Source organism: Coregonus clupeaformis, chromosome 30, assembly GCF_020615455.1.
Source record: "Coregonus clupeaformis isolate EN_2021a chromosome 30, ASM2061545v1, whole genome shotgun sequence".
Lineage (NCBI taxonomy): Eukaryota > Metazoa > Chordata > Actinopteri > Salmoniformes > Salmonidae > Coregonus > Coregonus clupeaformis.
This window is the reverse complement of record NC_059221.1, coordinates 53,792,079-53,804,700: the sequence shown is the minus strand read 5'-3', so window position 1 is coordinate 53,804,700 and position 12,622 is coordinate 53,792,079. Positions and strand designations below refer to the sequence as shown.

General features: G+C 41.3%; 1 protein-coding gene across 3 annotated transcripts in view; it reads right to left on the bottom strand.

Annotated features, from left to right (window-relative positions):
* Nucleotides 1–12,622, bottom strand: part of LOC121533154 (axin-2-like) — a 37,749-nt gene that overhangs the window by 14,872 nt on the left and 10,255 nt on the right. Inside the window, exons 1-2 of one of the 3 annotated variants that reach the window (XM_045209679.1) lie at nt 3,782–4,017; nt 1,332–2,262 (exon numbers count right to left, since the gene is read on the bottom strand). In XM_045209679.1, the coding sequence (XP_045065614.1) occupies nt 1,332–2,155 (824 nt within the window). In that variant the 5' untranslated portion in view covers nt 2,156–2,262; nt 3,782–4,017. The other 2 variants (XM_045209678.1, XM_045209680.1) reach the window with 2 other exon arrangements.

Sequence of the window (12,622 nt, the reverse complement as noted above, 5' to 3'; positions counted from 1 at the left end):
TTTAGTGAAACACAAGAATGTGCGGATCACACCAGGAAGCTGAGGAGATGCCCTCATGTCAACAACCCCTGAGTCCCCCTTCAGTTCCCAACTCAACATGGCCCCTTCTGAACATCCTGTCTGCCACAGCAACACTGTCCCCCAGCCTGCTAGCTAGCTATGGCATGTAGAGTTATCATGCCATAGGAACTAATATTCCTGACAGTCAACCCATAACCCATTGCCAAACTATTTTAGCATGAAAATTGAATATGAATTAGATAAAATACTAGTAATTGAAAACTTGTCATGAAACTATCATACACGTTACCCAGTTTCTCCTCTTCTCAACAAACATTTCTCAGAAAAATGTGTTTCCTTGAAAACTGCCCCTTTTTCAAATCACTCTTTTCCTATGGACACCGAAAGGAACAAGACACTCTCTAACCACTCTGTGATCATTGTGTCCAGATGTTGTTTTTATTGTATGGACATACTAGGGGAACAGTTTGGTGAAAAACGTTGGAATGGCTCTCTTTGATGCATGCTCTTGCAAAAAATCCACACTTTCACTTGAAGAGTTTGCAGCAGTTGGACAATATGTGGGACAAGATCTTAAGAAACAAACCCAAATGCTTTCCAGAAACACTGTCTTTGATCTCGGACCAAGAGGCCAATATATTCTGGGCATTACTCACTCACTCTGTGTGTGTGTGTGTGTGTGTTACATTGCAGTCTGTAATAATAGGACTACTTAATAATAGGGTGAAAAATGAAGAAATATTGCATAACTTCACAATGGCATCACTAGTTTCATGTTCTAGCTGCAACAGCCAGCCAGGCAGGCTTGGTGTCTGAATTCATGCCTCTACTGGAGGAGCAATTTCAAAGCACAGGAAACTTGAGCAAGCCAGCGAAGGGCTGCCTGCAATACACCATTTACTTTAAAGGAAAGACCAGATCCATTGATGGTTTGCACCCCCCTGACTAACTGCAGGGCAGAGGGGACAAACATACATTTTTCCACTTTCATATTTTTTCTCTCCATCAAGCATATTTTATCTCATAATGGAATTTGAGGGGAAAACGTATTGCCATAGTTAGGAAATAACTAATTCAAATGCATATCTGCTCTTTACAACATGTTAATAACTGGATTATATGCAAGTTATATGCTATTATCTATCAGACAACATGCCCAAAAACGAATAATTCACTAATACTATACACTTAATTAACCTTAGGATCTCTATTCAACATAAGAATATTGATAAACAGTCATAATAAAAACTAACAATTCAATTACTCGATAGACAGTAAACATAATCAATTAAATTAAGGCATTATCTTACCTGTACCCATTCTCCAGCACTTCCGCCGCAGTCCGAATGGAAGCAGTGGCCCGCAGCGCATTAGCAGATAGTCCAACCACAGAGGCTAACGTTTTCGCCTTCAAGTCACAACTCCACTCCTCTTCCTCAATGAGAGGTGGCAGAAATCCGCACATCAACTTGAGGCTCCCGAGACCGCTATGGTTGGCATAACCCGTGTTCTCGCACCCCGTGTGCACATATTCAAGGTATATGTCCGAAGTTAAAAACATTTGGTACGCATTCTCCTCCATGGTTGACTGAATTTCCGTTTGTGCTTGGTCAAACATCGCAGAGTCTATCTGTTGCTTCTTAATACTATCCCTTATGTAGGTTTTAGTGGCAGGTTTCAACTGCTTGGCAACAATGCTGTTGTTTTCAATGTACCGCTTGAAAATAGCTTTGGCAACTCGTAGCGTTTTGGTATCCTTGAGGTCCATTTGCCTAAACCCGTTGCAGGCGAACCAAAAGTCCAAAGTGTCCACGCATTTCTCCCGCTCCAGAAAGGTCCTGAACAGGTGAGCACCGTCTTGGTCACCCAGGAGAAAATGCAACGACTTGGTCCACCGGGCGAGGGGTGAATCCGGCGACGCGCTACCCTCAGGTTCCCCGAGTCCATCCTCGTTCCTCCTCGGCATGGAGCCGGGAGACGCGACAGTGACAGCTTTAGCCTTGTTTTGGGCTCTCATTTTGGCATGTTTGCTGGGAGTGTGGCATGACGCCTCTCCCTCCTCCCCCGGCACCGGGGGACGGGGAGCATCTTCTCGGAAGCTACTGCTGATATGGTCCGTAAGCGCTCTGCTCATGGCTCCAGCTCCGGTTGCCGTGTGTGCCGTTGTGCCTGCTATGAGCTCCACTGTAATCCTCCTCACTCTCTTAAATCCGCGGGGGAGCTTCTCGGCTCCTTTTCACTCTGAAACAGAAAGTATTGATCTAATCAAAGCCAGATCCAGCTAACTTCAAAGGCAGACATGAAGTAAACAGTCACTTTCAGATCCCCGCCGGTTCGCAGAGAATGAAAAATGAAAGGTTTCGTCTCATCAAGTTATCTATTTATAATCTGAATGGGGGTTTAGCAACCTATATTTACAGTCTGCATCGATTTGTCACATCAAACGACCATTGACAAGAACAATCGTTTCACATCGCCAACATTCCTCACCAAATACTCACCAAAAACATATTTTACGCATATCAAAACGATCACCTGACAGCTTTCAATTCAAATTAATTCTCAGTCTAAATGTACTTCCGATACTGTTATCTGCATTATGCATAAGGATTGCGTTCCAACGTACCACTTGTCCTCATACAACCAGTGTTGCACATCACACAGCCAGCCATCCAAGACAGTGAAAACACATCCTATGCGCCACAATGGACTAAGCTTCCTATAATGGTGAGGATAAAAGCCCCGTACAATGATCACGATCAACAGTAGCCTATAATTCCTTCAATCATTTGCACAGTTAGCCTACTAAATTTCAGCTCACATGTAGGCTACAACACATAACTATGCCAGCGAGCACTAGGCAACGTGTCTGAGCAACGCGATTTGATTACCCTGCACAATACAATATTACTAGGCTACTAGACAAGATATATCCTTATTAGTTTTTCTAAGAAGCGCTATACGTCATCTTCAATAATGTCACAAGTAAAACTGTCCATATTGTGCCAAATGTACCATAAACCCACGCGCCACTAAACTATTTTGCGCAATCAAAACAACGTTAATGTTTACCAGACTTGCATAAACAATCGATGTGTCCCAACTACTCATAAATTAACACCATGCTTTACGAAAAGAAAACAGCTCGCGAAGTGTATATAAAGAACATGGGCTATGCTACATCACATACCATTGTAAAACGAAATCCGAGTCCAGCAGAAAGTGAAGAAAAAACGATTCCCATTTGCTTATGTCCCGTCCTCTTTAGTGGTATATATCCAACAAAAAGTCCGATGGAAGTGATGGTAATCCGACAGTGGACTAGATTTACTTAGCCACATGTGTGTCCTTGATGCAATAGGAATAGTCTAAAGTACCCTGTCCCATTCAACAACTGACCCCAAAGTACGCAGGCACTGCTTCTATGTAGATCAGAGGGGGTGTCGACATTTCGAGGAGGCGGGAGAGGGGGACCTTGCCGAATACATCCCACTTTCCCCCTTCTTTCAGACTACGGTAAACTATATCAACCAATACTAGTCTCTTCTACAGCCTTCACAATCACCAAAACTATAAACGCACGAGCACATTGATCCCCGATCTCAGAGTTGCCTTACTTATTCATTCTACGGTATTTTCTCGACCACAAACAACAAGTGTAGCCTACATTTCTCAACTTCAAAGCATTGCAGCAACACATCAAAGCGACCAAGAGAGGGGGCCTTGGTTAAGGTTGCAGAACTGCATTCTTGCAACTTACCATCGATGCACACGAGTCCTTTCCCGTATGATCAGAAACGGTTCACAGACACAAAGTAACAACCCAAAAAGTATTACAATAACGCTATCAGATTGCCGGTGTTAGTCTACTCCGCTCTAATGTTTATCGCAGAAAGAAGAGGAATATAAAATGTATCCCTGAAAAGAAAGCTCGTTTCCCCTTCCCCAGGTACTGTTTCACGTAGTCATAGCAGGCGGCAGAGCTCCTCTAGGCTATTTCAAAAGGAACGGGCTGAGGGTTTAACTGTGGATATCAAAGTAAAGAACCGTCAGCCTGGTCCCGGAAGATACATAAAAACATCTAAACATCTTTCCGATAACAAAAAACATAGAAGCAAATAAAATGCACTGAATTACATCGTCACAAGCTTCAGCCAATATATAGACCCCAAAACACACTGTTGGACAATAGTCGGCGGTATTTAGAAAGCTGTCAGGAGGTTATCTGGAACGACAAAGTTTTTACTAGGTTGTAAGGACCTTATCAAAGACTGGCAATCTCGAGCCAACTCCCTGAGGCTTTGGAACGTCAGAAGTAAGTGATCTACCGCCCCAATAGCATTATCCCTGCAATCCTTCTGTTGCTACATAAACTTTAAAGAGGCATACCTCCTTTCCTAAATATTTGGTATTTTAACTTATTGGTTTCTTCATGGTAGACAATAATACAAAACTTTATATAAATTAATGTAAACAGTTTATGTAGACAAAGTTGTCTACATTTCACTTGGATTTCTCATAAACAAATGGAAAAAAATATATTTGCCATGAAAATGCCGAAGGAATATACTATATCATATTATATAAAATAATAATCATAAGATATCAAATAATCATATGAGGTAGTTATCTAGCAATATATTTCAATCTTTTCATTGAGACACTGGGATGATATTGACAAATAATACAACATATTTATTGTATTAGCCTACCTATTCAGGAACCACCATATGTAAATTCCCACACACGGAGAATCCATAGCCTACTATGACATTAGCTGAAATTGGCTATGGAAGATGGACAAGACATGTTTCCTGGGCTTTTAATTCGGATGACTTTCACTAATGTCATTGTGAAGGCATCTTAAAGGAAGGGTTAGACAGTGATCCTATCCCATGGTACTTCAAAGACTATATTGTCCCTTTGATGTTGAAAATAAACTTTAAAGGAAAAAATATAATTATATAAGACAATTCAGACACACAACACTTGAATCATGACACAGGAGAGGAGAACTAACATAATATTACTTTAAAATATAACTCTTCCAGTGATGCTCATTAGTCTGTACAACCATGCATTCTATAGGTTCTGAACAGTATACCTAATTTGCATACATTGTGACAGCTGGCCATGTCAGGCCCCAATATAAATATCTATAACCCCTACTTCGCCTATCACAATCACATCTCAACTTAGTCCAGTCACTCCTATACACATGAATGTATAAACATTCTAAAATGTGTTTAGTTCCATTCCCCACACAGATGCTTGAGGTTAAAGCACTGTAGATGAGGGTAACTTGTTCTATGTTGAGTCAGAATATCATGTCCAAGCATTTCCGTAACAATTTGTCATCTGCAGCAGAATTTCATTTCATATGTGGACATTTTGAATTTAAGCGCTTACCTTTCAGGCTACAGTCTGCCCCCATACTATTTTCCACTGTTGATACTAAACCTTTAGCTCTGTGCACTTGCAAAGACAGTACAGCCACTGTGTTAAAGAAGCTGTACAGAACTTTTGCCTCTAGGGGTGCTCCTGAGCCAAAATGGGTCCTCTAAATGGGTTGCCTAAATGAACAAAATTAGAGAAATATTGTCCAGAAATGACCAGAAAGTGTTCTAACTATCATAGTTCCTCCAACCCCAACGACAATAGCCACATTGCTTGGTCTGGATGAATGTTATAGGAGGTCATCTACTGCCACTGTTTATGCGGGAGAGCTCTGTAAAACAAACAATCCAGGCCCAAAACACACAATGGTTTCCAACACTTCTAAATGGGAAGTGCCTACAGTATTGTCTGGGCAATGGAACGCAAAATTAGGTCATTGGCAGACACTGTGAAGTTAAAAGCACCAACTCAGTGATCTGTGAGTCTAAATTTAAGTCAATGTGATATTTGAAATATGTTAGTCGCATCGTTATTGGCCAGTGGCTTCTCCAACGGCAGTAATGAAAGGATGATTGAGATAGGGAGAGTTTTTCTGAAGAGGAGTATTCTTTAAGTGGGATACTTGACTTGTAGGATAAGATTCTTAACTTCAGTCAAATTAAATTATATACCCAACATATCAGTTCTAAGAGACCAAATGGACAACTATGCCTCTCTGAATAGAGATTGCTGTTGAATTTTGTGCTGATATGGAGAAAATGTCCCAAGTTGGCCATATTTTTTCAGGGGCGCATGTAATACATTTTAAAGTATTTTAAGATGATTGACTGTGTTTCTACTGCATATACACTATCGGTCAAAAGTTTTAGAACACCTACTCATTCAAGGGTCTTTCTTACTTTTTATTATTTTCTACATTGTAGAATAATAGTGAACACATCAAAACTATGAAATAACTCATATGGAAACATGTAGTAACCAAAAACGTGTTAAACAAATCAAAATATATTTTATATTTGAGATTCTTCAAATAGCCACCCTTTGCCTTGATGACAGCTTTGCACACTCTTGGCATTCTCTCAACCAGCTTCACCTGGAATGCTTATCCAACAGTCTTGAAGGAGTTCCCACATATGCTGAGTACTTGTTGGCTGCTTTTCCTTCACTCTGCGGTCCGACTCATCCCAAACCATCTCAATTTGGTTGAGGTCGGGGGATTGTGGAGGCCAGGTCATCTGATTCAGCACTCCATCACTCTCCTTCTTGGTAAAATAGCTCTTACACAGCCTGGAGGTGTGTTGGGTCATTGTCCTGTTGAAAAACAAAAGATAGTCCCACTAAGCCCAAACCAGATGGGATGGCATATCGCTGCAGAATGCTGTGGTAGCCATGCTGGTTAAGTGTAACTTGAATTCTAAATAAATCACAGACAGTGTTACCCGCAAAGCCCCCCCACACCATAACACCTCCTCCATGCTTTACGCTGGGAAATACACATGCGGAGATCATCCGTTCACCCACACAGCGTCTCACAAAGACACAGCGGTTGGAAACAAAAATCTCAAATTTGGACTCCAGACTAAAGGACACATTTCCACCGGTCTAATGTCCATTGCTTGTGTTTCTTGGCCCAAGCAAGTCTCTTCTTATTATTGGTGTCCTTTAGTAGTGGTTTCTTTGCAGCAATTCAGCCATGACGGCCTGATTCACACAGTCTCCTCTGAACAATTGATGTTGAGATGTGTCAGAGTTACTTGAACTCTGTGAAGCATTTATTTGGGCTGCAATTTCTGAGGCTGGTAACTCTAATGAACTTATCGTCTGCAGCAGAGGTAACTCTGGGTCTTCCATTCCTGTGGCGGTCCTCATGAGAGCCAGTTTCATCCTAGCGCTTGATGGTTTTTGCGACTGTACTTCAAGAAACTTTAAAAGTTCTTGAAATGTTGCATATTGACTGACCTTCATGTCTTAAAGTAATGATGGACTGTCGTTTCTCTTTGCTTATTTGTGCTGTTCTTGCCATAATATGGACTTGGTCTTTTACCAAATAGGGTATACCCCCCCACCTTCTCACAACACAACTGATTGGCTCAAACACATTAAGAAGGAAATAAATTCCACAAATTAACTTTTAAGAAGCCACACCTGTTAATTGAAATGCATTCCAGGTGACTACCTCATGAAGCTGGTTGAGAGAATGCCAAGAGTGTGCAAAGCTGTCATCAAGGCAAAGGGTGGCTATTTGAAGAATCTCAAATATAAAATACATTTTGATTTGTTTAACACTTTTTTGGTTACTACATGATTCCATATGTGTTATTACATAGTTTCGATGTCTTCACTATTATTCTACAATGTAGAAAATGGTCAAAATAAAGAAAAACCCTTGAATGAGTAGCTGTTCTAAAACTTTTGACCGGTAGTGTACATATAAAGATGAGCAAAAAAGACTATAAAATAAATCATGCAAATACTGAGCTATATTGTATGCTACATCTTTTGGGAAAATAAAATTATTTTATACTTATACAATTGCACAGAGAAAGAGATTTTGTAAAGTTCATGATGCCGTTGACCTTAACAAGGGCCCCAGTATCAGTGGAAGCCAAATAGACCCATAGCATCAAAGATCCACCACCATATTTTACAGTAGGTATGAGGCCACACATACCAGTGGGTTAGGGTTCGAAAAACGGAAGCAAATGCTGATACTGTACCTCATACCTACTGTAAAATATGGTGGTGGATATTTGATGTTATGGGGCTATTTTGCTTCCACTGGTCCTGGTGCTCTTGTTAAGTTCAACCGCATCATGAACTTGACCAAGTACCAGGACATTTTAGCACATAACACAAAATCAACAAAGAAATGGTTAATTGACCACAATAACAACTTTTTGCAATGGCCATCTGTCTCCGGATTTGAACCCCATTGAAACCTGTGGTTTTAATTGAAGAGGGCAGTCCATAAGCTCAGACATCAAGGATATCAAGGATCTGGAAAGATACTATATCAAGGAATGGTCTAAGATCCCTCCCAATGTGTTCTCCAATCTCATAAAGCATTTTAGAAAAAGGCTAAATGTAATTATCCTCACAAGGGAAGTGTGCTGGAGCATTGAAAACAGGGGTGCCAATAATTTTGACACCTACATTGCATTCGGAACGTATTCAGACCCTTTGACTTTTTTCACATTTTGTTAAGTTACAGCCTTATTCTAAAATACATTAAAGGTTTTTTTCCCCCTCATCAATCTACACACAATACCCCATATTGACTGAAATATGACATTTACATAAGTATTCAGACCTTTTACTCAGTACTTTGTTGAAGCACCTTTTGCAGCAATTAAAGCCTTGAGTCTTCTTGGGTATGACGCTACAAGCTTGGCACACCTGTATTTGGGGAGTTTATCCCATTCTTCGCTGCAGATCCTATCAAGCTCTGTCAGGTTGGATAGGGAGTGTTGCTGCACAGCTATTTTCAGGTCTCTCCAGAGATGTTCGATCGGATTCAAGTCTGGGCTCTGGCTGGGCCACTCAAGGTCATTCAGAGACTTGTCCCGAAGCGCTCCTACGTTGTCTTGGCTGAATGGTTAGGGTCGTTGTCCTATTGGAAGGTGAACCTTTGCCCCAGTCTGAGGTCCTGAGCGCTCTGGAGCAGTTTTCCATGAAGGAACTCTCTGTACTTTGCTCCGTTCATCTTTGCCTCGATCCTGACTAGTCTCCCAGTCCCTGCTGCTGAAAAACATCCCCACAGCATGATGCTGCCACCACCATGCTTCACCGTAGGGATGGTGCCAGGTTTCAGGCCAAAGAGTTCAATCTTGGTTTTCATCAGACCAGAGAATCTTGTTTCTCATGGTCTGAGAGTCCTTTAGGTGCCTTTTGGCAAACTCCAAGCGGGCTGTCATGTGCCTTTTACTGAGGAGTGGCTTCCGTCTGGCCACTTTACCATAAAGACCTGATTGGCGGAGTGCTGCAGAGATGGTTGTCCTTCTGGAAGGTTCTCCCATTTCCACAAAGGAACTAGAGCTCTGTCAGAGTGACTATCGGGCTCTTGGTCACCTCCCTGACCAAGGCCCTTCTCCCTCGATTGCTCAGTTTGGTTGGGCAACCAGCTCTAGGAAAAGTCTTGGTGGTTCCAAACTTCTTCCATTTAAGAATGATGGAGGCCACTGTGTTCTTGGGGACCTTCAATGCTGCAGACATTTTTTGGAACCCTTTCCCAAATCTGTGCCTGGACACAATCCTGTCTCGGAGCTCTACGGACAATTCCTTTGACCTCATGGCTTGATTTTTGCACTGACATGCACTGTCAACTGTGGGACCTTATATAGACAGGTGTGTGCCTTTCCAAATCATGTCCAATCAATTGAAGTTACCACAGGTGGACTCCAATCAAGTTGTAGAAACATCTCAAGGATGATCAATGGAAACGTGATGCACCTGAGCTCAATTTCAAGTCTCATAGCAAAGGGTCTGAATACTTATGTAAATAAGGTATTTTATGTTTTTTATTTTTAATACATTTGCAAACATTTCTAAAAACCTGTTTTCGCTTTGTCATTATGGGGTATTGTGTGTAGATTGATGAGGGATTATTATTTTTTTAAATCCATTTTAGAACAAGGCTGTAACGTAACAAAATGTGGAAAAAGTCAAGGGGTCTGAATACTTTCCGAATGCACTGTATCTTTTTTAGATGTTATTTTATTACTTATTAAACAAAATATATTTCTCTGAGCAATTGTATTAGTATAAAATAATATGATTTCCCCATTTCTTTTTAGGATACAATATACAGTGGGGAGAACAAGTATTTGATACACTGCCGATTTTGCAGGTTTTCCTACTTACAAAGCATGTAGAGGTCTGTAATTTCTATCATAGGTACACTTCAACTGTGAGAGACAGAATCTAAAACAAAAATCCAGAAAATCACATTATATGATTTTTAAGTAATTAATTTGCATTTTATTGCATGACATAAGTATTTGATCACCTACCAACCAGTAAGAATTCCGTCTCTCACAGACCTGTTAGTTTTTCTTTAAGAAGCCATCCTGTTCTCCACTCATTACCTGTATTAACTGCACCTGTTTGAACTCGTTACCTGTATAAAAGACACCTGTCCACACACTCAATCAAACAGACTCCAACCTCTCCACAATGGCCAAGACCAGAGAGCTGTGTAAGGACATCAGGGATACAATTGTAGACCTGCAAAAGGCTGGGATGGGCTACAGGACAATAGGCAAGCAGCTTGGTGAGAAGGCAACAACTGTTGGCGCAATTATTAGAAAATGGAAGAAGTTCAAGATGACGGTTAATCACCCTCGGTTTGGGGCTCCATGCAAGATCTCACCTCGTGGGGCATCAATGATCATGAGGAAGGTGAGGGATCAGCCCAGAACTACACGGCAGGATGGATGGGGCCATGTATCGCGAGATCTTGGCCAACAACCTCCTTCCCTCAGTAAGAGCATTGAAGATGGGTCGTGGCTGGGTCTTCCAGCATGACAACGACCCGAAACACACAGCCAGGGCAACTAAAGAGTGGCTCCGTAAGAAGCATCTCAAGGTCCTGGAGTGGCCTAGCCAGTCACCAGACCTGAACCCAATAGAAAATCTTTGGAGGGAGCTGAAAGTCCGTATTGCCCAGCGACAGCCCCAAAACTTGAAGGATCTGGAGAAGGTCTGTATGGAGGAGTGGGCCAAAATCCCTGCTGCAGTGTGTGCAAACCTGGTCAAGACCTACAGGAAACGTATGATCTCTGTAATTGCAAACAAAGGTTTCTGTACCAAATATTAAGTTCTGCTTTTCTGATGTATCAAATACTTATGTCATGCAATAAAATGCAAATTCATTACTTAAAAATCATACAATGTGATTTTCTGGATTTTTGTTTTAGATTCCGTCTCTCACAGTTGAAGTGTACCTATGATAAAAATGACAGACCTCTACATGCTTTGTAAGTAGGAAAACCTGCAAAATCGGCAGTGTATCAAATACTTGTTCTCCCCACTGTAGCTCCATATTTGTATTATTTATTTTATACAGTCTTTTTTCTCATCTTTATCAAGGGTGCCAATAATGTTGGACCTGACTATAGTTGGCACTACAGACAGAACTTGGCAGAACTGAAAAAGCAAGATGCTCAACCACATTTTGTGAGTATCATTCTTTAGTCTGTTTCTTCTCTCAATACTTCTCAATGGGGGCATTGTTTCAAAAATATCAATTTATTAACTTAAGCATGTGTGAACCTAAATATTGGAATGATTGAATAGAAATGTGACTAGACATACTGCATTGTATGGCCATGTGACCACACCTGTTGACCACTCAGTGCCCACAGCCCCACACTACTATCTAGCTGTGGCAGCCAAGGAGGGTGCGGTGAAAGGGGCAGAGTGGCCCTTTTTTATGTTGACCCTACCCTGACCTCTTTGTAGGGGCCCTAACCATTTCACAGGAAGACCCCAATGCTTTAAAAGCACAATACAGGATGAGAGCACCACCTTCTTGCTATTATGCCCCAATAAAACGGGGTCACCCAGGGGCTAATTGAGGCCTCTTGCTACAGAGTCAAATTAAAGGCAACTGCTGCACCACCACAGACTGGAAATAATGCCTCTAATTAGGAGTTGTTTTAAACAACATAGGGAAAGTTTTCTTTCTTCACTGGTGTAAATACAGGTGGTTCGGTAAATAGGAAATTAGTATTTAGGTCTACAGAAAGAGCTCATACTGTCTGTATGGAAAGCAGTAACTAACAACCAACAGATGTTTACTAGTCATGCATACTGTAAGGTTACAAGTGGCAAAAGTCAAGTGGTAGGCTATATGTTCCTTCTAGCTGCAATATGGCAGATTTTGAAAGCTTCTTACCACATGTTAACCCACATTGCATGTTCATGAACAGCGACAACAATAAATTGCACAACAATAAACTAATTTCATCCTTCTTATTCCTACACCCCACACACCCTAGCCCCAAAAGAACAGACGAAAACAGAGAGAGGGTGGATCAGAGAGAGGGTGGATCATTATAAATAACCCAATATTGCTAGTTCAAAGAGTGTGGTGGTTGGAGGAGTGATAACTCTGACTGAAGCATCCCCATAAACACTAATAAAATTAAGTGTATCAGAAGGGGGCGTGGCCCAGGGTTCCCTTTGAACAGGCTCTGTGATGGTT